The sequence below is a fragment of the Sceloporus occidentalis genome, unplaced genomic scaffold (genome assembly GCF_023333645.1).
Source record: "Sceloporus occidentalis isolate IW3139 unplaced genomic scaffold, rSceOcc1.0.p SCAF_7, whole genome shotgun sequence".
Classification (NCBI taxonomy): domain Eukaryota; kingdom Metazoa; phylum Chordata; class Lepidosauria; order Squamata; family Phrynosomatidae; genus Sceloporus; species Sceloporus occidentalis.
The window spans coordinates 26,285,516-26,311,409 of NW_028316987.1; the positions used below are offsets into that span (position 1 = coordinate 26,285,516).

At 40.1% G+C, this 25,894-nt stretch overlaps 1 protein-coding gene across 5 annotated transcripts in view; it reads left to right on the forward strand.

The window, feature by feature from the left end:
• Window positions 1–25,894, forward strand: part of INVS (inversin) — a 122,056-nt gene that overhangs the window by 80,904 nt on the left and 15,258 nt on the right. For all 5 annotated transcript variants that reach the window (XM_089532447.1, XM_089532446.1, XM_089532448.1 and 2 more), the window contains 6 exons: window positions 2,720–2,829; window positions 4,278–4,449; window positions 9,069–9,224; window positions 11,199–11,428; window positions 13,451–13,557; window positions 18,815–19,027. In XM_089532447.1, coding sequence (XP_089388573.1) covers window positions 2,720–2,829; window positions 4,278–4,449; window positions 9,069–9,224; window positions 11,199–11,428; window positions 13,451–13,557; window positions 18,815–19,027 — 988 coding nt within the window. The remainder of the gene's footprint in view (window positions 1–2,719; window positions 2,830–4,277; window positions 4,450–9,068; window positions 9,225–11,198; window positions 11,429–13,450; window positions 13,558–18,814; window positions 19,028–25,894) is intronic.

Genomic DNA, 25,894 nt, shown 5'->3' on the forward strand with positions numbered 1-25,894 from the left:
ACTAGCTAAAGAGAGCCTCATAGTTAAGATATACACAGACATCATCCTTTGTCAAGTTTGTTCTAGGTTATTTTTGTTATTATTTAATATATTTTTCTCCTGACTTTGAGAGCATGCACCCTTGCAGGTTAGTTTATATAAATAATATCAGAATACACCAACAATGCAACAAAAATATGGAATTATTAAAATAACACTAAAACAGCATAAAACAGTGAGATTATCATGATGTAACATAATGTCAGCAGATAAATATTTGCCAATATATATTTGTCTGAAATAAAAGACTGCAATAAAACCATCGTTAAGAATCTCCTAAAAACTAAAAAAATAGTAAAGAAAAGTCTGCCTTCCTGGTAGTCATCAACTTGACAGTTCTCACTGGAGGTTCACAAAGCAAGGCTTTGGGTGCCAGTCTTAAGACTTGAGCAGGTTCCTGTAGTGCAGCTGATCCTTCAAATTGTCTAAATAGGTTTAGGGTTTTCAAGATCAATACCAGTACTTTAGGTTGGGTGCAGAAATAAACTCACAGTTGATGCAAACTGGTACAGAATAAGTATGATGTGCTGAATACATACGTTTCTTTCTGTAGCAATTAAAGTTTCTGAATTTAAGGGCAGTTCCACATAGCATTGCAATAGTCTGGATATAACCAAAGTATGTATCACTGAGGTATCTGCCTTCATCTATCAATGAATGAATGCTATAAAACATACTTCTGAACATCAGTACCACAGGCACATCCATAATGAAGTAGAGCACTCCCAAATTGTGCAGCTAGCCCCATAGAGAGCAGGCAGACCCATCCAAGATCAATTGTACACTTCTATCCAACTGCCAGATTTCCTACAACATTTCTGTCTTGTTTGGGTTACTGTATATACTCATGTGTAAGTCTAAAACTTTAGGTTAAAAAATTGACCCCAAAAACCTGAGTCGACTTATCTACAAGTCAATGTAAGTACTGCATAGTGGGTCCTTGTTATCCACTGGAGGTTGGTTCCAGTATCCCCTGTATATACCAAAATCAAGTCCCATTAAATACAGTGGCATAGCAAAATGGTGTCCCTTATATAAAATAAAAAATCAAGGTTTGATATTTGGAATTATACTTTTTTTGAATATTTTCTAACCGTGGATGCTTGAATCCGTGGATAAGCAGGGCTAACTGTACTTTAAATCATAGACACACACACACACACACAGAGTGATGAAAGGCAAGAGTTTAATCTGCCCTGGAAGCTCTGCCCCCCCCCCCCCCCCTTCTACTCTCTCATCCATCCAACCTTTACTATGAGCACAAATAGTTATCGCTCCTGGAACTTTTGTAAGTTATTTGGCATTGTTTTGCTTTGCTTTGTCCTTTATATCCTTCATTACATGACTCTAAATTTTACTCTCGGTTTATCCATGGGTCATCTCAAAATCCATAATTTTGGCCCCAAAACCTGTCCTCAACCTATATATGAGGTCGCCTTATAGTCAAGTATATACAGTGTTTTTCCCTATTCTTAACTGAGACAAATCAGGAAAAAGAATAATTACCAGGATAGGGATATATCAATCTGGAGTATTAAAGGCTGTAACCAAGTGGTAGAGAAAAGGGTAGAGTGGTAAAGACAGAGTTAAGAACTGTAAATAAAAGGAAAAAAGACAAGAGACAGCATTGGGAAGATTAGAAAATTTGAACATTGTCTAGAACTGTGGATAGAAGGTGGATACTGTTCCAAAATACTATCTTGAGGTATCAGCCTGAAATTGAATAGAAATTGAGATCAGAGAGTGTCAGGCTCCTGCTTGCAGTCTCCTTTCCCAATAAGAGGCTGGGCTGTAAAAGTACCAACTTTATTGAAAATAGTGCACATACAAGAGAAGTGACTTCTTTGTCAGGAATGAAGATGCATAGTTACAGATGGGTTATATAGTCCCACAAGCATACCCACCCCCATAAAGCAATAAAGGAAATTAATTGGATAAGTCTTTCCCGCGCAGTGAGGAATCTCCTCCCCAATGATGTAATGTCCTCTAGTCTGGGATCTCTGGCAGACTCTCAAAACAATTAAGTTCTCACAGGGCGTTATCTCCTCCTTGCACCTGTGGCCTTGAAGCACAAACATCCTTCACCACTAGACTAAGTAATAATGAACCTTAACAGCCTATGAGTATATTCAAGCATGGTTATATATCCCATCATCCCACAATCCAACATACATGGCAGCATTTAAAATATAACAGCAACATATATAAACATCATGAACATATTACCATAACAGCATATAAGCAATAGCAATAACTCCTAAGGTTTAACTCCCCCTCCCAACTCAGTAACAGTCTCTGCCTGGCTGGGTAACTCCCTAACATTGTAACATTCCAATCCTAATAAGCAAGCACAGAAGCTAACCATCAATCTATCCCCTTCTAGCATATTCTAACAAACCAATATATATCAAATACTGACTTTGAATCTGATTAGGTCCTAGCTCTAGCCCGTTGTTTTCATTTGGATCTAGGCATGACGTGATTTGGAAAATCTATTGAAAATGCATGAAAAATACATGTCCAGTTTCTTCTTGAAAAATTACAAGTTTGTATAAGATATTTACAACCTTCTCTTTGAGTGAAAAATTTAAGTGCATGTATCAGGATAAGGAATATGATGTTGATAACCTACTATGTTTCTTTGCTTTGGTTTTTTTTTTTTGTTTTTGTTTTTTTTTAGGTCATGCGCAGATAGTTGACCTTCTTTTAGAAAGAAATAAGATTGGGACCATCCCATCAGACAGCCAAGGGGCAACACCTTTACACTATGCAGCACAGAGCAATTTTGCTGTAAGTGAAACACGCATGTTGTGTTAAAATATTAGTTTCAGTAAGATAGAGTTCTTTGTTCTCATTAATTTCATTAATAGGCCTGTCCATTTACCATAGAACTAGTGACAGCACTTTTTCAATTGAGCAGGTCAAAAAGTATGTTGTATTCGTTACAACCTTTCCGTACCATGAATAACCATGTCATCCTGCTTTAGATCATATTCCTCCAAATCTCTTTTGTTATCCAGGACAATTTCTTTACAGCAGAAAAGCGGGATATGAATAACAGTTTTATTATTCATTTATTATCCATTCTGTCAACCAAACTAGACATGCTTCATAATTCAGGTCCAAAACACATTGCAGAAATAATCCAGTTTGAGACTGCTTCAACTGCCCTGGCTCAGTGCTATGGAATTCTGGGAACTGTAATTCATTGTGACACCAGAGCTTTTTGACAGAGAATATGCTGTTGTTTGCCTTCAAGTCATTTCTGACTTACAGTGATTCTAAGGGGACCCTATCACAGGGTTTTCTGGGCAAGTTTCTTCAGAGGGAGTTTGCCATTATCATCTTCTGAGGCTGAAAAAATGTGACTTGCCCAAGGTCACCCAGTAGGTTTTCATAGCTGAGCAGAAATTCAAACCCTGCCATAGTCAAATCAAATCATTACACCACATTGGCTTTCAGTACCAATTATCAAAATCCTAAAACTTTACAATACTTCCTCTATCTATCTCTCCCTCATGTCACAGTGGGAAAGAATAAAAACAAAAAAGGTAAAAGGTGAGAGACAAAAAAGAATAACAATAATAACAAATAAAACCTTCCCACAGAGTGAGAAAAGCTCACCAGCACAAGGGATCCCACTCTCAACAGAGTAAAAATATCAATTGCTCCTAATTCAAAAGAAAGGTAAAGCTACAAAGGAATCTTTCTACATTAGAGAAAAGCAACTTGATTATTATTATTTTTTGATTTTCTACATTTCAAGAAGTCTGTTGGCTTGAAGGCAGGCTAGGTGGAGGAAGCCTGCAGCTCACCCACTTTTTTAAAGGAACAGTTGCCAGTCACATTGTTGGTCGCTTTCTCTTCTACTATCTGTGGGACTGATATCTCACACTGACCAATCCTCAGGAAGGTTGTTCCTATGTCCTGGACATTAACTTCTTGAGAGACGTTTGCTGGATACTCCCAAAATACTATCATCTTAGGGGTTCAAAGTCAGAGCTTCAATCCTTCTCTGCCTGCTCTGTCCCAGACCCAGACCGGAAGTCCTCCCTCCCCCTGTATTAATGGCAACATTGGCAGGCTTTTATGAGTCTTGACTATATTTCCATACAAAAAATAAGGTTTTATTGCAAAAAATTTATAAGCAAAAATTATTTGGTATGATGTAACAATAGATTGTTTTAAGTAAAGTCATATTTAATACCATTTTTACTCAATGAATATTTGTTCTCTAGGAAACAGTTAAAGCATTTTTGAAACATCCCTCTGTAAAAGATGACTCAGACCTTGAAGGAAGAACATCTTTTATGTGGGCTGCTGGGAAAGGCAGTGATGATGTCATCCAGACAATGCTGAATTTGAAATTGGACATTGATATCAACATGGCTGATAAATATGGTGGCACAGGTATAAAGCAACATACAAAACAAGAAGGGTCTTATAACAATTCTGGGGACCCCAGTTTCATAAACACACATGTACAGTTTGTCTGAGTTCACTCTGAGGGCGCAGTGTGAATGCACATGTGTTCCCTAATGAGCAAAATAATGATGAATAAATGTGCTGAGATTAATTTAGAAAGTATGAGAACATTTTCTACTTTCCCCAACTCTTGTTCAGCCCAGGGGGCGGGAGAGGGGTGTTTTTAAAAAATCTCGAGTGCATTGAAGCCTTGGACACAGCTAAGGTAGCTCTTCAAAGTTTGGCCTAAAAATTCAAATTTGGGGATAAATGGAATGAATGTTAACAATTTAAGCACTAATTGCTTCACAGACAAAAGCTTGGACATGGTCATAACATTTTAACACAATAATTGTAATATAGATATGATTCATATTTGGAAGGAAAGGCTTGATGCTTATATTTGTTTCTTATTCTAAATGAAAAATATAGTCTGCCCTCCACATTGTAGAAGTTAGGGGGTGCAAGACCCCTGCAAAAATGGAAAAACCATGGCCAATGGCATCACCAGACCTGATGTCACCCAGTGCAGGGCAGGCGTCGGCGGCAACCTCCCCACTGTTTCCACTCACTTGCTCACTCGGACGACCATGTGCCCAGGGTTGCCTGATGGCAGCTGGGCATGTGAGGCAATGGTATTGGGTGGAAGAGGCATACTTGTCCCTTTTTTAATTGCCATGGTGGCAGCTTTCTCATGAAGAGGGAGCCACGGCCATGGCGAAGCCTGGATTATTGCATTTGCCCTGCCATGGTGGCAGCCTCCTTGTAAGGAGGGAGGCCACACACTGATAGCCTTTAGGGCTGAAGGGCGGGGTATAAATACCATAAATAAATAAATAAAATTAAAATAGAGCCTAGAGGAGTGCACACATCCTTTTCTTTTGGTGCGACTGTAGCCTCCTGAGGAGGGAGGAATGATGCCAGCGAAGCCAGGAGGAGTGCACTCACCATTCTCCTTCTGCCTCTTTCTTTGCACCCTCCTTTACTGCTCTTTTGCTGCACCCACTAGCCTTCACTGCCCCTTTCTCTGCCCACTTCCTTGCTGCCCCTTTCTGTGTGCCTTTTTGCCAGCCCCCATCCTTGCTGTCTCTTTCTCCATACCTGCAGAGGAAGGAGAGTGCATGCAAAGAAAGATTCGGGAGAAATGAGCATGCACAGCGAAAGAGGCAATGAGGGACGGGGCAGATAATGAGGCAGCGAAGGCTAGCAGGCACAGAGAGACAGTGAGAGAGGGGGCAAGAAAGAGGCAGTGAAGGTTAACAGGTGCAGCAGAAGATCTGCTTGCCTTCACTGTCACTATCTTTTTCAGTGCATGTACTCACCTTTGATGCTCCTTGCTTTACCCCTTCCCTCTATCCCTCTCTCTTTTTCTGTCTGCCTGTCCATTCTCCCTCCCCCCTTGTTCTCCTGTGACCATGATGCATATGGAGGCACAGGGTGTTGTGGATGGAAGAAGCCCACTTCTTCTTTCTCTAGTTTGCCTTTGTGCCTTCCCTTTGGACAAACTCACGATTAATCAAATCCGCAGATATTAAACCCATGAATGTAAAGGGCCATCTGTATATTGGTTTAACTCCTGGAATTAATCAATGCTGCTTTCAAGGAGACTCTGAATCTTAGCAGGATACAGTCTTTCATAAGCACTGGCAAAAAACAATGATAGCACACTTCCGAACTGAAATATGCAAGTTACCCAATTCAGATTTGCATCACCTGTGACTCTTTTATACCAGCATTAGTATTAATAACAGAGTTATTATGAATTAAAGTGATTAAACAAATACAGCAGCTTCACGAAGAAAAATTAGAACATTGGCCAGCTTCCAGATATCAGTATTGCAACCAAAGTAGTTTTTTTTTCCAAATATAAACTACATTTGCAGCTGTTCTGTGTGTTTAAAACAAGGTTGAACAACTTCAGTGAGGCTGGTGTTATCTTCCACTTTACTGATCTGATTGAAGGGCACACTTTTGTGTTGTAGTTTGTTTTAACTTTGATTTTTTTTCACATTTGAAAAGTGCTGTTCATTACAATAATTGTCTGATATTAATTGTCAGCTAATTGTAAGTAACATTAGGAGTTCTAAATTAATTACATCTGCTTGATTATTTGAGATATCACAGAACTGAAGGCCACACAAGGAGGAGCAGATGGTCTACTGGCAGCAGCTGTCATTCTGTGCAGTTATCCCTGAATTGCAGAGTCAGTGCATCACAGAGTCCATGAAATGGCTCTCCAAGTAGTGCAGGACAGCTTACTTTCTTTTTCAGTACTCAGAGGCTGGGAGATTTAGAGACTGACTCAGAGGGATGCAAAAAAGAGGTTGGGGGACACATGCAGCCCACAGGCCACACTTTCTTTCTTTCTTTCTTTATCTTTATTTAAAACATAGGACTGCTCTACTTACATAAAAATGAGTGAAGTTCTGTGATTAACAGACAAAATGATTTGTTGCCATGATTAGTTTGGTACTTCTGACTTTGGAAAAATGTGAGTTAAATGATATACTATACAGTTACACATTTTTTCCAGAAAGAACTGGGATACAGTTGCTATGAAACTTGTTTGGTTAGACTTGGATCTGCAATTGCATTAGCATAGTTTCTTGCATTTACTTATTGGGCACATTCTTCATTCAACTCAAGTTTTAATAGAACCACAAGACATTTGTTATTAAGTAGCAGAATGATACCAAGGAAAAAGAATTTTACTCTGCTTAGAGATCACTGTTGTAGGAACAGTAAAGAGGCAGTTTTATAGCTTTGTCACTGTGTATGATAGAGAGGGATCTAAGTATTGATGGAACAAGGCTCCATTGTGTCCAGATGGCTGAAGAAACTCTTCAGTCACTGATTCTTCAAGGAAATTTGGTTTAGAAGGAAATACTGAGACTTGGAAACAAAATGCTTGCGTCAGAATGAAGGATGGAGGGGAGAAGAACCAGGCCAAACTGTACAGGAACTCCTTTATTTAACTGCATTGTTACATATATTATGCATGTTAACTAGTTGAGTAGTTTACTGCCTTGTGTTTTGAGAATGCAATACAGAAAAATAGAATCTAAAGTACTGTATACTGTAAAGTCAGGCCAATATTTTTGTCAGTGTTCATTTCTATTGTTTGTTTGTTGTTGCTGTTGTGTGCCTTCAAGTAGTTTCCAACTTATGGCAACCCTATCATGGGGTTTTCTCAGCAAGTTTCTTCAGAGAGGGGTTAACATTGCTGTCCTCTAAGGCTCAGAGCGTGTGATTTGCCCATGGTTACCCAGTGGTTTTACTTGGCCAAGCTGGGATTTGAACACTGGTCTCCAGAGTCATAGTCCAATGCTGAAACCACTATACCAGGCTGGCTTTCTATACAATTATTTGTATGAATGAACCATAGTGCATTTCTATACAACCACCCTATCCACTAGCTTCTTTTTACCTATATAGATCAAGCTGTCCTTTCAATTTACTGTACACCTTCTAGTTGGCATTAGCAGCTCATAATCTGCATTAACTGTTTACATAAGATCAAAATGTAAATGCAAGGAAAAACTTCAATTAATCTTAGAATCATGGAGTTGGAAGAGACCACCAGGACTATCCAGTCCAACCTTCTGCCATGTAGGAAGACACAATCAAACCACTCCCAACAGATGGCCATCTAGCTTCTGTTTAAAAACCTCCAAAGTTGGAATTTCTTTTCCTGTAGTTTGAACCCATTGCTCTGTGTCCTAATCTCTGGAGAAGCAGAAAACAAGGTTCCTCCATTCTGAATTACTCCATCCTCAATATGGCTTCCCTTCAAATATTTAAGCATGGCTATCATGTCACCTTGTGTTAACTTCCTTCCCCAAGTTAACATGCCCAGCTCCCTAAGCCACTCCTCATAAGGCATGGTTTCCAGACACTTCACCATTCTGGTCGCTTTCCTCCAGACACACATAATTGTTGTTATCGCAGTGTATGATTATAATTATGTAACTGATGCTTTATGTTTTTGCCTGGACGACCAGTTTGTCCTCCATGTTTAATGTTCCTTTCTTTAAAATAAAACTGCCTCTTTACACTCCGTTTTTACTGCCTTAGCTCAGCTAGTGCCTCACTAGTTGTCAGTTACCAGTAGAAGGCCCAGCAATATCCCAATGCATTGCTAGGGTGTAAATGGTTAATCAATGGGTGGCAGCAAATTGTTTTGGGGATTAAACGTGGTCTCAAGCCATCCAGCTCAGCAAGAGTGGAGTGGGACCTGGTGGGGGGAATATAAGACAGGGTAGGAAGAAGAGAAAGCCTTCACATTAACTCATTTATTTATTAATAACTTTTATTTATATTTCTGTCCATATGCTGTTTAGCTTTAAAGCTATGATAGCTTTAAAATCTTGGATTAAAAAGAACAAGAAAATAAAATAATGACACAGATATGGTGCTCCTAAACGGTTATCTCTGAGCATAACAAAATAAAATGGAATGCAGCTGAATGTGTCAGTTCCCATCTTGCAGTGTGGTGGAGATTTTGCTATGTCACTATTCTAATTGCTGTCCTTTAATTTCTACATTCCCTTCTTGTCATCTTTCAGCATTACATGCTTCTGCCCTTTCTGGCCATGTCAGCACTGTGCAATTGCTGCTAAAACATGAAGCCCAGATAGATGCTACTGACGTAATGAAACACACTCCACTTTTCCGTGCCTGTGAGATGGGACATAAAGAAGTGATACAGGCTCTCATTAAAGGTCAGCTGTTCAAAGTCATAAATTCTTTTTTAGAAACACTGCTGTCTTCAGCTTTTGAAATGAATTAGCTGTAATGACAGAACAGTTTTATCATCATGTATATTTTGATTATATGTATCTGCCAGTTTGCTTTATTTTATATTGTATTATGTGTATTATATCTGGATAATTTGTTTTACATTTGTATAGTTTCATTTTTTTCTTCTGCGTATGTATGTGTGTGGATTTCAGATGGTGTGCCTTTGGCAGACCTGGCTGTTTTTTATTATTGTTTTACTTGTAAAGTGCTGTATACATTGAGGACACTATATAAATAAGCCACAACAGGTATCAGTAGAGCATCAAAGAAATTTTAAAGTTTTAAAATGCTTACGATCAGCAACATGTCTCATACAGTAGACACATTTGTCCATTATTACACGTGTTCTATCAATAGGAACGTGTTCACAGAGATGTGAAATAATTGTAAACATTTTATATTGTTTAAGGAATAAAGTATTTGAGAACACAGTTTAAACTAAAACTTATTTTTTGTGGGGTTTTTGGGCTATGTGGCCATTTTCTAGAAGAGTTTCTTCCTGACATGGCCACATATCCCGAAAAACCCACAAAAAACTATGGATGCCGGTCATGAAAGCATTCAACTTCTCATTAAAATTTATTTATTTGCTGTCATAGAGCTTGAGAAATAGTGGTTCAATTGGTATAAAGCAGATAATTATTTATAATTAATGTTATTGCTGTAACCCATCCGGATTCCTTGTGATTGGGCGGGCTATAAATAAATCATTATTATTATTAACACAGTAGTTGTAGTTGTTTTTCTATTTATTTTTGGCCATTAAAATAAGTCTTCTTCTAATTGTCTGTTGAAGTTTTCACCTCTAAAAGCTGATTTTTTTTCAGTGATGTGCTATCTGTTGTCAGCAGTATTTAGATGCCAGTTTTGAAATGGTTCTAATGAGGCAAGCAGCGAAGTACAATGTGCCAGTGTTCTTTCTCATATACCCCTCTTGTATAGAGTCATGTGTTATCCACAGACATTATTGGTCAACTGTAATGCAATCCAATGGAAAGAGAACTTTTCAGTTGAATTACTTTCTTTATCTTGGGTCAGAAAATGCTTAGACACTAACCTTCATCTTCCTATGGTGTCCTTTATATAAAATGGCAAAACCAGGGTTTGCTTTTTGGAATTTATATTTTTTGGAATATTTTCAATCTGTGAATGCTTGAATCCATTAATAAAAAAAATCCATGGATATGGAGGGGCAACTATAGAATCAAAAACTTTCCCAAGCAAAATATTTCCTCCTTCTGTATATCTTTTTTTAAATTCCAGTTCCCATCTACTGGAAAATTCAGTACCTGTACACATTAATTACCAGAAGTTTCTTGTTAGGTCCTCTTGATCATATAACCCTTTTGAATGGCAATGGCCAATGTATATGAATGTGAAAAGGTTTCCTGTTTCTATTCCTGGGTATGGTGAGAGCTCTTGAATCCATACTTTATCTTAAAGATAAGTGTAATAAAAACTAGCTCCACAGCATAGAATGCAAACCTGAAATTTTTGAGAACATGGGGAACATTTTTCTCAGTGATGTGTATGATGAACTGTATATTACTCCAGCTCTCATGTGACCTCATCGTGACTTCGTGGCCCTTCCACAGGACTGATCACATCTACACCTAAATAACTTCAGAAATTTGGCAGCATTGGCTGTTTTGTGGTCATTTATTGAGCCTACACATTTTCATACCTTGCTTCAGAACTCTTAAGGGCTAGAAACATGGTTGTTTTTATTTAAGCAAAGATGGATTCTTGGCCAGTATTATGTTCCGTACTACTCTACAGCTGTGGTCTATACACTTCATACTTTTATCACCTGTTTTTGTGTACTGCTTTCATAAGTTACTATGGATCCGATGGCAGACATTGCTGATTAACTAAATCATATATTATTCTTACAGGAGGAGCAAGAGTGGACTTGGTTGACCAAGATGGCCATTCTCCATTACACTGGGCAGCTCTGGGAGGAAACCCTGATGTCTGTCAAATTTTGATAGAAAATAAAATCAATCCCAATGTGCAAGATTATGCTGGTAGAACTCCACTGCAGTGTGCTGCGTATGGGGGCTACATTAATTGCATGGTGGTGCTATTGGAGAATAATGCAGATCCAAATATTCAAGATAAACAGGTATGTCTATCCTTACTGCATGTACTTATAATATTATCAGATCAGACACAACTTCATTTCTGCTAACAGAACCTCTTCATTTTTTACCATGATTAATCTGTTTGGATATAATGCTAAATCATGGCCCCTTCTGCTATCCTCCTGCAGGCCACAGTTCCCTTGGGGGTTGTGTGTTAGAGGTTTCATGACAGCAGTAGTGTAGCTGGACCCAAACATAGTTTTAGGCAGGGCTAAAAATGGACATGGCAATTTCACCATCTTTCAGGCATGTACACATACACCACCTACAGTGTACACCTTCATACTCATGTGGTTCTCAATGCAATTGGTATTAGGAATACATTCTTATTCACTGCAACAGACCTTTTTCCAATGGAAATTGCCAGCACGGGAGAGCAGCTGATTGACAGAACAATCTTGGTAGGCAGAGTGTGTGTGTAGAGGAGCTTTCACTCTTTGCCACCCACTGTGATCCCTTAGTTCTTTGGGAAGCACCATGACTGCACTTTGAATTGGGAAAAATATCTCCCTTGATCCAATGGGCCTTTTTCCAGTTCAAATTGCAAATATTAGGCCTGTTTCAGATTAGGCCTCTAGTGTGGGATAGAAAAACTTTGTACAGTATTGTAATTCTAATCTTGATCAGGTATTTTACATCTGCAGTTTAACAAATTGGAACATATTCAAAGTGCCCCCAATCCAGATTGGAACCATAGTGGAGAGGAGAGTTAAAACTCCCCTATCTTCAAACACAGGGCCTGAACTGGATTGAACCTTCAAGACCTACAGTTTGTTTGTTTTTTATGTTGGATGGAGAAAAAGAGAAGCACCTTCCTTGGAAATCAGAACAGAAACTAAGGAGGAATATCAGGGATAAAGAGGAGAGACCTGTGGGCCCAGTGGGATTCCTCCAAGGGACACATGTGGTCCATAGCCTGGAGGTTCCCTATTGGTGTATCATTGCGAGAATGAGCATAGCCTCCCACTGACTTATGAGCTGCCCACTATTTCCTTCGCCTGGCCTTCAGGAGATTTGAAGCTCCTGCTTCCATATTAGATCGATTAGATGAATTCCATATTAGTTTAGTTAAAGTTAGCCACAATTTGGATTGAGGACAATCGAAATGGAGCATTGGCTCCTTAAATACTTAAAGGTGGACTTTTGGGGTGCAAACAACAAATAAACTCAATGAGAGGATCCTCAGAACCAATGCAGAACCAAGTCACAGTTAGTCACTGCATGAGAGGCGGGTGAGGGGCAGCAAAATACACCAGGCAGCGTGTTGGCTTAGCAGCCACCTTTAGAAAGAGAAAGTGGATTGGAGGCTTCCCCCACCTATTCTGCTGAAGAGCTGCCAAATCTCTCAAAATAAGTGCATTGAGAAAGGTGAAATTTCTTATTTGAAAAGCTTCTCTCTGTCTGTTACAGAATTCCCTCAGCAATTTTTGGAACATTTATTTCTATTGGACTTTCTTTCTTTTGAATTGTTGAACTAGAGATATCTCAGGACTGGCTTTGTGTTTTACCTCTCCCATTTAGACTGAAATTACTCTCCTCTTCAGAGGAAAAAGAGAGAATTTGGATAGAAAAAAGGGAGAGGCAAGTTAACAATAGTCTGCACATTATTTTCCAGTAGAAATTGTGTCGCTAGACTCCTTGATCTTATTGCCTCTGGATACATTGTATATATTGATATTCTGATAAACATCCAGGGCACAAAACTTGACCAGGGGCCTGAGTAGACAGGTAAGGATAGCACCTGCTGAGGATTAGTCTGGCAAATCAAACCCTGGTCTCCAGAGTTGTAGTCCAACATTCAAACCACTGCACTCCTTTTATCTACACCATTTCAACTAGAATTATAATAACCCTTACCAGTTTTTTATTTTTTTAAAAAAAAGTTTATTTTATTCCTTACATATGGCAGTTTCATTGCTATGCAACCCCATTGTACGTGCCAATAATTTTATTATTAGCACTGAAGTTTCAGAATGTAAATTATTATCTTATATATTTAATAGGGAAGGACCGCACTACATTGGTTATGTAATAATGGCTATCTTGATGCTGTCAAGTTGCTGCTGGGGTTTGGTGCCTTTCCTAATCATATGGAGAACAACGAAGAAAGGTATAGTTGTTGTTGTTTTATTTTCTCCTATGTATACTTTCCCCGCAACCCTAGCACGTGAAGAGGGTGTAAAAATGGTGGCGCCCTGTATAAATGGACACCGCCATTGTTACATAAGCGCCGTGTGGCATCCACACGGTGCCGCGTGGCGCTTACATAACCAGTGTTCCAGTGGTGTATTTGTTAGACCGCCACCGCAGCTCTAAAAGAACCCGGGTTTTTTTTAGGGTTCTTTTTCCGCCAGCGGGAAGTGGCTTCCCTCTGGCGGGAAAATAGGTGCTAGGTGGCTCCCGTTTTTCAGCGGTCTGTACCACAGCAAAGTTAGCTTTCTTTGCCTTATTCCCACCAGTGCTGCACTTGTAGCTTTTCCCCACCTTGCACTGAAATATGCCTCATCCTACCACTGCAATGTTAAATTGAATAATGATTTGAAAATAATTTTAATCAACTAAAATTTTATCTTGATTATTTGCTAACAGGTGTTTAAAAGGTTATTATTTTCAATGTAGCTGTTTATGAAAACTGTAAGTGGCATGTATCCCATCCTATGTGGAAAAGAAGGGCAAATTCTGTAAATACTGTAAAACAGAATTTAAAAGAAAGTGTTATTCTCTTCACAGTAGTTTGTCTCATATGCAAATATGTGCAGATTTAATTGATTAATTAAGTAACTAAAATTCGTATGAGTAGTCCATTGTGTGTATGTGCATGGTCGTGTGCACCTTCAAGTTGCCTATCAACTTATGGTGGCCTCATGAATTTTGTAGGGTTTTCTGTGGGTTTTCCGGGCTATGTGGCCGCATTCTGGAAGAATTTATCCCTGACATTTCACCTGCATCTGTGACTGGCATCTTCAGAGAATGCTGGCATGGAAGTGAGTGGGGTATATATACTTGTGTGACCCTTGGTTGGGAGGAAGTGCTTTACATAGTAATCTCTGTGTTGGTCTGTCGTTGAATAGCAAGGCCTCAGGGTGGGAGGATATGTGGGAGGATATTGTGTGTCTATTCAATTAGCAATCCATTGTCTGCAGGGAAATCCCCTGACCCTGGGAGGTGTTCATTTGAGTCTTGATTTTGGTGTTTTTCAGGACTGGTAGCCAAACTTTGTTTATTTTCAGTGTTTCTTCTTTCCTGTTGAAGTTGTCCAGGTCTTTGTGAATTTCAATGGTCTCCTTGTGTATTCTGACCTGGTAGTTGTTGGCATGGTCCAGAATTTCAGTGTTTTCAAATACCATGCTATGCCAAGTTTGGTTCATGATGTGTTCTGCTACTGTTCATTTTTCTGGCTGGCCCAGTCTGCAGTGCCTCTCTTGTTCATTGATTCGTGTTTGAACACTGTGTTTAGTGTTCCCTATATAGACCTGGATTGCCGCAGTCCCACACTAGTGTTGGGCTGTTTATATGCCAGTGCGAAGATGTGTTTTTCTGCCTTGAATTGATGTATTCCAGCTTCTTTTTGCTCTGATTTTTATCCCTAGAGCACAGCTTCATTTCACTTTCTACTTCCTTTCGCCCTGTGCGTTGCCTAAACCTCCCGCCTTCATAGGGGTTGGAAGCAGCTTTATTTTGCCCATGTGTTTCACCCCAAAGATCTTTCTGAATTTAAGAATCATAGGCCCATTTCTTTCTTGAATAATTACTATGAGATTGTGACAATGATTTTAACAGAAAGACTGAAGACTGCATTACAAGACTGGATCAAAAAGGATCAACATGGTTTCCTACCTAAAAGACAATTATATGAAAATACAAGGATGAACTTACCTTCATGGATAAACTAGAGACAGCCTGTATAATAAATACTGTGGGGGAAGGAGTCCAGTGTGGTTTGATAAAGAGTGTTATATTTGGGGGGGGGGGGGGTGGACTTAGAGAATTTTATATAGCTTTTAGGAAATCAGGGCTACATCATCCTCACAAACTGAATCACCAACTAAATGGTGAATATAAGACCTTATTAGCCCCAAAAGGACACCTATTTGTTGAAAATTTTTGATCTAGACTGCTAAAATCCTCACTAGAAAATGATACAAATCAGCAGATTTTGTTTCTGATGCTCTTAGTTCCAGTGCACAAGTTTACCAATCAAAATGTCACACACCTCCTCCAAGGCTTAGCAGCGGCTGTTCCCTTTGGTGGTACTTCCAGGGTCCCATGCTCTGTCCCTGAAGTCTGTCCCTGCTGCTCTTCCTCATCATCCTTGATAACAAAGAGAGATTGAAATCGATTCTGTAGCTGCAAGCTCACAGAACATTCCCTGGTTTCCCTACTTCTGTGTGTGACACTCCTCCAACTATCTACTTCTGTTGTATGTGAAGTGACCTCCTCCTCCCTAGCAACTTCCTCTGTGTGTTTCCCGTCCAGGACTGTCTGGTCCGTTTTGGTCAGGAAAACCTCTTGCTTCCTAAGATGCTGAAGTGTAGATACCTGGGCCTCCAGCTGCTGTACTTTCTCTTCTAAGAGGACTACCAACTTGCACTTGGTGCAGGTGAAGTTCCCCATATCCCTAGGCAAGAAGACAAACATCCCACAAGTGATGCAGGTGACTGCAGCAGGTCCTTCGGTGTCCATACCGAGAGTCTTAAGGAGGCACTGAAACAAGACTGTGGGCTTCCCCTGCTAAATACCAGTGTAAAGAACCCTTGCTGCCTTGGCTTCTAGTGAAAGCTGTTCTCTGGCTCTGTGTTAGGTGTGACCTAAGATATTTTTCAAGGCCAAATACTGTTTTATTTTTAGATAACCACTTTAAAGATTTACAGCCATCCAACAAGGCTATATCTAATTGCTATCACAGACCCTTTGTTTTCAAGAGTCCTGGACTGTATGCCCACCTAGGTGAAAAGAGGAAGGAGAAATGCCTAGTTAAAACAATAGAAGGCATAGTTGACATAGCCAGAAATTTGGATGCCCAGTGACTAGCTGTTCTTCTAAGCAAAGTTTGGGGAGTCTTCCAGAATCCATTTTAGAGATTTTTGACCAGTAGTTGAAGCTTTTTATCATAATTTGACCTTGAATTGAATGGACTCCAAGTTCTGCTCTAACTGCTTGAGCTGGGGTGCTCTTATCAGTTCTCTTGTATATATTGACTGACTGCATAAAGTTTGGGTCTATGGGCCATAATAAATTATGACTGACAGATGTGTACTAGATGTTATAGAATATCTAGACAAACATGTTGAAAAAGAGTCATGTTTGATATTTTGGGATATTGAAAAAGCTTTTGATAATGTTAACTGGATGTTCACGAAGACAGTTGTGGCAAAAGTAGACTCTTTCCCCCTTAGTGCCGGAGACACCTGGTTGATTAAGGGATGATGGCACTAATTGGCAGAGAGAGAGAGCAAGTGAGTGAAACAGGGAAGCAAAAGGAGAGTGGGGCAGTGCAGGGCAGCTCAGCTCTCTGTAGCATTTGGCACTAATTCATCTGTGTTTTCTCTTGCTTTTGATAATACCTCATAGTAGCATTCTGACATTGATGGCAGGTAGCCGCAGCCATTTTCTGCAAAAATATCTGCAAGATTGGCTGCCCCTCAGGAGGCAAGGGTGCTTTTACTGCAGCTTTGACTAGTTGATGATAGTAGTCACTCACCTTGCTGCTGAGCCTCAGATAGATTGGGGGGAAGAAAAAAGATGTACTGTATATGTATTTGTCAGGGTGACTAATACCAGAAATGTTATGAAGTCTTCAAGGGATTCTTTTTGGTTTCTAAATTTCAGCTGTTTCTGAAGAAATTAGTAGCAGGGGGAAAATCACTTTCATATTTCAGTTACATTAGTCAGGACATGAAATGAAGTCCTTGTGATTATTTGCAGCATTCCAGTATCTAGAACACACTGAAAGTCCATATATGCTTAAAAATAATGCCTCACTTTTTGTTTCTTTGCTGTCTCTGTATCAGTATTTATTTATTTATTTATTTACTGTATTTATACCCTGCTCTTCAGCCAAAAAGGCTCTCAGAGCAGCTTACAGATAGTTAATTAGACATTTCCTTGCCCTCAGGCTTACAATCTAAAAAGACATGACACAAAAGGAGAAGGGAATGGCAGTAGGAAGGGAAATAAGTCCAGCAATTCCTCTCTCTCTCTCTCCAAGGCCTGGATCAGATGGACTGGAGGGAGGGCTCTTCTTCTTACTCTAGGCTAGGCCTGCTGCAGCTGGGCCTGTCTTTGTCTCCCTCTGAGGCCAGATGATGTCAGATGATAGAGAAGGAGGACTTATCTTCTTACTTTAAGCCAGACCTGATGAAGCTCGCTGGCCTTTCTCTCTCTCTCTGATGCTGGATGATGTCAGATATCAGTATCACTAATACTTTATTAGTAATACATAAATATCCCCACAAGGCACCAGGTTCTGTCTGGTCTTGGAAGCTAAGCAGTTACAGCCCTGGTTAGTACTTGAATTTATTTTTTTTCAAAATGATAAAAATATTAAATTGTTTTACAAAAGTAAGTTTTATTTGTGAAATACAAACACTTGATTACATTTATTGTGTGCTAGATGGATGTTCTTAAATTGCAGCAGAACAGTAGATTTTTGTTACCCCAAGACCCCTGATCACCCCTCATATTTAATATGAAGATAATGTTAAAAGGGACACTGGGGTGGGTGACTTAGGAATGATCTGCTTTGGAGGCCTGACTTCTTTACACTTGGAAAAACAGTTTGTGCTAGTAAGGGAATTGAGGGCACCCACCATGATCAGACTTTCTGAGGCCACAGCATCATCCCTTTTGTCTCTAGAGGACTACAATGGGTCATGGCTAAAGAAGGGCATTGTTTGTGATCACACAGAACAGGGACTTTCCAGAAGAAATGCAAATCCCTTTCTTTAAGGCAAGGCTTCTCAACCATTTTGACTCGCAGAGCCCCTTTTTGCTACATTTTAGTGATTCTTGGAAATCCCTTTCCAGCTTTTGCCTAGAGTTCTTAGTAAGGGGAGAGCTACTATCCTTGTTTCCGGTATGCAAGGGCTGTATCATGTTGTGCTTCTGTACTAGAACTGTGGAAATTGCTACCTCAGCTCATTCATTCATTCATCCATTAATTCATTTTATACTGTCTCTGTCAGTGACTAGTTCTTCCTGCTGTTCATATGCAAGTGCAAGCAGTACCCTTTTAACATATTAAAATATCTGATAGGATACCATTGCAAATCCAGCAGCATAATATCATTTTGAAAACTAGTTTCAGAAATTAAAATTTTCTCTCAGCTGTTTTTTTAAATTTTGTACCAATGTTGTGTTATTTTTAGATACACTCCACTTGATTACGCCTTGCTGGGAGGCCACCATGAAGTAATCCAGTTTATGTTGGAACATAATGCATTATCCATAGCTGCCATTCAGGACATTGCAGCCATCAAAATACAGACAGTCTATAAAGGATACAAAGTTAGAAAAACATTCCAAGATAGGAAAAATCTTCTCATGAAGCATGAACAGCTGAGGAAAGATGCTGCTGCCAAGTAAGTCTGACATGTGCATGCAAAAGGCAAATATTGTTTTCTCTTAAGTTAAAAAAAATTGAATATTATAGAATTATATATACATTAAATAAAATGTTGGGCTATTTGAGAATGGTGTATGTATGCTAGTTATGAAGGTTTTGTCGCACGTTAAGCATGACCAAGGGTTAAATATAAATAAAGGAGCATAACTATACAGATAGATCCAGAAATAAGCTATAAATCATTTTATAGTAAACAAATTGTCATTTGCTTCTATGGGAAAAATAAGAGTTAGATAATGACATTGGCCATCATGTGCTTATTTTTTCAATACTAGATAGCCTTGAGTCCCTATATTGGAAGAAAGGTGGAATATATGTAAACAGCAACAACGACAATACTTTTTTCCATATTAGCAAAAAAACTGATACTGTGATACTCATTTTGCTATGGCAGTGAGGCATTTATTTATGCTAAATGTGTTTACATAAGAAAAGTACTTCTACACAGTCACAAATAACATGTATCAGATCTTGAGTCATCTAAAATGAATGTTTATCCTTGATTTGAAAATGAAAAAACAAGTTTCAGAAATACATGCATGGGCTGAAGCGGATTGTTTAGTGTACAAAAAAATCGTCATGAGGTACAGACAGAGTCAACAGAACAAGTGTGTCAGAATGGAAGAAGTTAGAAAGTATGGCTCACAATTAAGCAGCATTATATGTTCATATATCTCTGCTGAATTTTGTCAAAGAGAGAATACAGAACAGCTTCTATTGAAGCCTTTGAGATTTCTAATGTGGAGCAGCTTCTTCTAATGTCTGTGCTGTTCTGGGTTTCATACCAATTCAAATTAGATTTGAATTGTAGGGAGGCTTGCTTTTGTGATGACCCTCTTGTTGTGAAAGAACATGCTTTGCTATTCCAGCAAATTTCAAATAACATATTTTAATCCTCTAAGCCACAAAGTCAGTATATTCTACAACATTTTTGGTGCGCACTATTGTATTTTTTAGTTTTCAGAGTGCCAAATGACTCCTTATTCTATGGAACTGCTATGCCATCCGTAGAGAAAGTTGAAATATGATATGACAAGGCTAAGGCTTCAGTTGTGTCTGGAAGTACCTTGCTTGTCTTGTTTCTTTATGAAGTGATGAGGAAAAAACTGTCTCTGTGTGTCTTTGAAAGAAAAGGGAAATAATTGTGCTGTGAGTAGTAAGGCCTAATTTATAAGTTCAAATGGCAGCAAGCTCTACACCATGCTCAAGACAGACATCAGTATGTCTGCTTGTGCAGTGTGGAAATACTATTATATGAAATGAGCCACTTCTATCAATGCCAAAGGCTGAATGCTGAAGTAGTTTAAGCTTCCATGGTGCATCAAGCTTCAATCAGATGCTCTGCAGAGAATACATGACAAGATAGAAATGACAGATAAAGTTAGAGCTTTTTCTTATCACCTTGCACTGAAATGATACCTTTTGCTCTTGCTTGTGAATCCCATAACCAAAGAAGATGTGATACATAACAAGCCTGTCATATCAACAGTCTACAAATCATATTGAAGCACAAAATGTTAAAGTATCACAAGGCTCCGTGATCTGACATCCAACACCTGCCTTTTTTAAATAAATTGTTTTTACACCACAAACGCATGCATGAATGTGTATGTGTGTTTAGTTCAGTGTAGATTATAACAAACAAGCAAGCAAATCTTTATTTATTGGTGTCCTTTCCACTAGTATCTCGATTTGACATTTTTCTTGCAACAAAGTAATGTTCCTTCATTGCTTATAATATGAGGAAAGGTTGTCTGATTGTCTGACCTCTCCACACATCAAGAAAAAAGCAAGGGCCAAAGACTTATTTTATCTAGAAAAACAAACATCTTGTTAACATCGTGTCTGAAAGTCATGAGAGGAAGCAACCAAAGTTTTATGAGGAAGGATTTCTTCAATCCAAGTGCTACAGATCAACTATGGAGGTACCTTTTCTTTCCACCATTGATACCTCAGCAGGTGGAGCCATGGAGCCAGGTCTAAGATGGTGCATGCGGTTCCCAGATTCATATGGGAAGAGTTTCCTGTAGTTTGCATCCTTAAAATATATTGGTCCCAAAGCATTCTGGCCTGTATAGGTAATCACTAGTATCAACGGGAATCATGTGCAGAATAAACAGAGGATACGTTCTGTAACGTCAATTCCAGAAATAACTTCACTTACTGCACTGTGCACCAGCTGTAGTTTCTGAATGCTTTTTTGAAATCAGCCCCATGTAAGCAAACCTGGATATAACCAAAGTATTTGTCACTATGGTCAGATTTGCTATATCCAGTAGAGCAGGGGTAGGCAACCTGCAGCCCACGGGCCAGATGCGGCCCGGTGAGGCCTTGGGACATGCCCCAGCCCGGTCCTGCCGCCGATTGCCACCGGGGCCTTTGGCCTCTCGCGCGCAGGGGCAAGAGGGGCAATTGTCTATAGACGCCTCAGAAACATGCATTTATATTAACATTTTTTTTAAATCAGCAATTTTTTTTGCGTGTCCTCCACTTTTTTAAAAAAAGTGTCCACCATTTGAAAATTTTGTCCTACATTTGTCCTGGTTTATTTATTTATTTAAATTTTTAAATAAAATATTTAATTATTTATTTTTTGGCTTCGGCCCCCCAGTTGTCTGAGGGACAGCAACCCGGCCCCCGGCTCAAAAAGGTTGCCTACCCCTGCAGTAGAGGGTAAAGCTGGTAACAATCCTGGCCAGGACCACCATCTGACCATGCAGAAGCAATGCCAGGTTCATAAGTGCTCCTGTGCTGTTGCAGTCAAAGCAGGCTTCATCAGGGAAGTGCAGCCACATTCACAGTAAGATAAACTCCTATATCTGGATTTGCTTTCTTTCACCTGAAATAGAATCATAGAATTGTAGAGTTGGAAGAGACCGCAAGGGCCATCCAGTCCAACCCCCTGCCATGCAGGAAATCACAATCAAAGCATCCCCGACAGATGGCCATCCAGCCTCTGTTTGAAGACCTCTAAGGAAGGAGACTCCACTACACTCCGAGGGAGTTTGTTCCACTGTCGAACAGCCCTTACTGTCAGGAAGTTCCTCCTAATGTTGAGGTGGAATCTCTTTTCCTGTAGTTTGCATCCATTGTTCTGCATTCTAGTCTCTGGAGCAGCAGAAAACAAGCTTGCTCCCTCCTCAACATGACATCCCTTCAAATATTTAAACAGGGCTATCTTAACCTTCTCTTCTCCAGGCTAAACATCCCCAGCTCCCTAAGTCGTTCCTCATAGGGCATGGTTTCCAGACCCTTCACCATATATTTTTGATCCCTATTCATAGTGGTACTCCACATTCTCTAGATATAAAACGACATCTTGCTACTAGTATGTGTACATGTCTCACAAGTAGTGGGACATTTCAGAGCTCCAAGTGTTTAGTCAGGTTTTAGAATAATAGAATCCTAGAGTTGGAAGAGACCACAAGAGCCATCCAGTCCAACCCCCTGCCATGCAGGAACTCTCAGTCAAAGCATACCTGACAGATGGCCATCGAGCCTCTGTTTAAAGACCTCCAAGGACGGTCATTCCTTAGAAGCAGATTGGAGGATGTAGGAACATACAGTGTTTATGTGATGAAAGATTTATGTACACACATACATACAGGGTGAAAATATAGCATAAACTGTCAGGGATGATGGGAGTTGTTGCTCTTCACCTCAGGCTGTAACTCACCACCTTGTTAATGAAGCTGAGCTGACCAGCTTTGGTCAGTGGTTATTGCTTTCTCCCAAAGCAGCAGAGTTTTCTGAGAATAGGCTGAAGACCCTGACAATCTTCTCCAAGCCTTCTCACTCTTCTTCTTCAGATGTCTCCAAACACCATCAGGATTCTGCTGGTTCTTGTATCTTCATTCAAGACACCAACACAACTCAGTAGTCTTAGATAAAAGATCTACTTTATTCTACTATATACAGTTACTATCTCTATATGCCCAACAATCCACAATATCTCTACACTCTACCAATACTCCTCAACTACCCACAAGTTACATTAGCAAAACTGGCAATTATAGCAAATGTTTGTTACCACCCACTAGACAATTATCACCCAGTGGGTGTGTACATTCACAATGATTGGTTGACTTTTGTTCATCCCATACTCAAGTCCAACCCATGAACATCATCTGATCACCTTGTACATATAACAAGTCTCAGGTGTTACCAATGTACATTCCTTAATTTTGTCCTTGGCTGCCAAGACTTCTAAATTATATCATCCTTTACACCTGTGTGATTTCTTAATTGTTCATGCTTAGTCATTCTGACTCTCACATACATATTTTATTTCTATAACTGCATGTCCCATGTTGCATTTCCTTGACATAAACATTTCAAAATATTTGTTCTCTCTGTCATGTTTAGGAGATCATTGCAATCCCATAGACTTTCTTCCAGAGAGCAAAGTCAACTATCTCCCTCAAGCAACAGTCGCTGCTCAAAACCCACCTGCTTTTTTCTGCACCAGCACCACTTAAATTTTGCCAGCAGAGAGCAGGGACCAGTTATAAGTGTTTGGCTGTGTCAGGACACACAGTGATGAAAGTATCCTAGGGAACCTCCTGGGAGGTCCTGAGGGATGATTTGCATCTTACATCTGGCTGTAGGAATGTATCCCCATTCACCACCAGCTACCTAAATTGTTGTTCTGGGGGAATGGACAGGTAGTTTTTAAGGTAAGGAGTGGGGAGTCAGGTTATAGTTCTTCCTAGACAGAACTTTGGGCAGTACTGGAAGCAGTGGAAAGATCCAGGGGGGCAGTGAGGAAAAAGGGGGCAGCAGGGGGGCTTTCAGTCCAAGTACTCATGTGCAAAAAGTATAAGGTGAATCAGTGGCCTTTAGGAACCTCTCTTTTCAGGGTTCTTTAAAACCACCATGCAGCCTCTCTGATCACTTTATGTGGTGTTGTCTCCCACCGTTTCACCTAATAGTGGTAGCAATAATGACTGTGAAGCTCTCACAAGGCTTGGACACAGGGCATCACTTCTGTGGCTCAGAGCAGCGCCCTTTTGGGACAGACTCTGATTTACTAGAGTGATGAGTTAGAGCATATGGCAGTAAGAAAGAACCAGCAGCAAAAAGGAGCTGTCAACTTTGCTTACATTTTGTGAGCTTTGCCATGATTTGACCGGCAGGTTGGCGCTGCACTGCTGCTCCTGCTTTCTTTTGGACAAACTAAGAGAAGAGATAGCAGAAAAAGCAACATTCATGGAGGAGGGTGAGTCCAAATTGTGTGGGGAAGGCACATCTTGCGGAAGGAGAGCAAGGAGTATCTGATGTCAATTTTTGGAACGAGTCCTTCACCTTGGAGAAACCCCTGTAGTTAAAATCTCTCCCTTTCCCCATCTATGCTAGTCTGCAGTCCAGAGCATATAGTCTCCGTAAAAAAGCCCATACACACCTCGGCTGTGCCCCTCTCTGCCCCGGCAAAGGATTGAGAGTCCTTCCTCACCAGGAGAAAAGTAGGAAGCTGGCTGCACCCCTTTTTGCCCTGTGAAGAAGGACTGAGTGTCCTTCCTTGCTGGGAAAAAGCATCTTTCTTTGCATCTAGTTACCTTGAGAGCGACAACTGAGCAGCTGGCTAAACAGTGACTGACAAACCTCTTGCCCGTGCCAGCCTTTTGGTGAAGACCGCGTGAGCAAAAGGCTTCCCAGTCACTGGTCAACTCGCTGATCGATCGCTACTCCCTTTGCACCTGGTCACCCTGGGAGCAGTAACTGAGCAGCTGGTTGAGCATTGACTAAGAAGTTTCTTGCCTGTGCTGGCCTTGTGGAAAAGGCTGAGGTGGGCAAGAGGCTTCTCAGTCACTGCTTGACCAGCTGCTCAGCTGCTCCTCCCTTTATACCTGGTTACTCTGGGAGCAGCAACCAAACACCCAACCAGCCGGCTTTCTTCATGCTCTTAGCTGGTATGGGTGAAAGAGAGAAGCAGGTCTGACCCGTGGTCACTGCTGTATTCACACATGAGGGGCTGAGATGGAGGAAAATGTAGTGGCAGTGATGATGAAGGGGCAACCTCCCCATCCTCCTCATCCTGGGATAGGCATTGGGGGCACTAAGGTTGTTGCTGAAGAGGAAAGGAGGCAGTAGCCCCCAGAATTGTGGGGGATCACTTTTCTAGTGCAAGATCTTGGTTAGTGTGTTAAAAATGTGGCACCTCACCTTCTATACTTATAACTGTGCTGGCCACCTCGTTGTATTTAAGCCATCTTCCATATAATCCACCCTGTACACTCAGGTCCTCTGGGAGGAATTTACTACAGCCCTTAAGGACCAGATTGACAGCAACCTCCCAGAGGACATTTTCTGCAGCCGCTCCCAATTTATGGAATAGCCTGCCGGACGAGATCCGTCAAATTACCAATCTAGAGAGCTTCAAAAAAGCCATTAAGATGGATCTCTTCCAGCAGGCTTTCCCGGAATAAAATACTCGAACACGAATAAGACTTCCCTATTTATCGAACTCTGCCCATGGTTATTGTTTGGATTTTAAAATGTTAGTTTTAGTTTTATACTTGTTTTAAGGGGGGGTACTATGTATATATGGATATATTTTAGTCTGTTGTACGCCGCTTTGATTGCTTGGCAAAAGCAGGATAAAAATTTATTTATTTATTTATTTATTTATTTATTTATTATCTCTACTCAAAATTTCTTAATCAGTGCCCTGAATCACAGGCACTGTACTAGAAAGGAATTGGACTGTTCCACACTCCCTTTTGTCTTGCTGCTTCTGTTTTTATTTATTTTTCATGTTTATTTTTCTTTTATTGTTTTAGCCCTGGGGGCATCACAGTGACAGCAACAACAGCAACAACTGTCC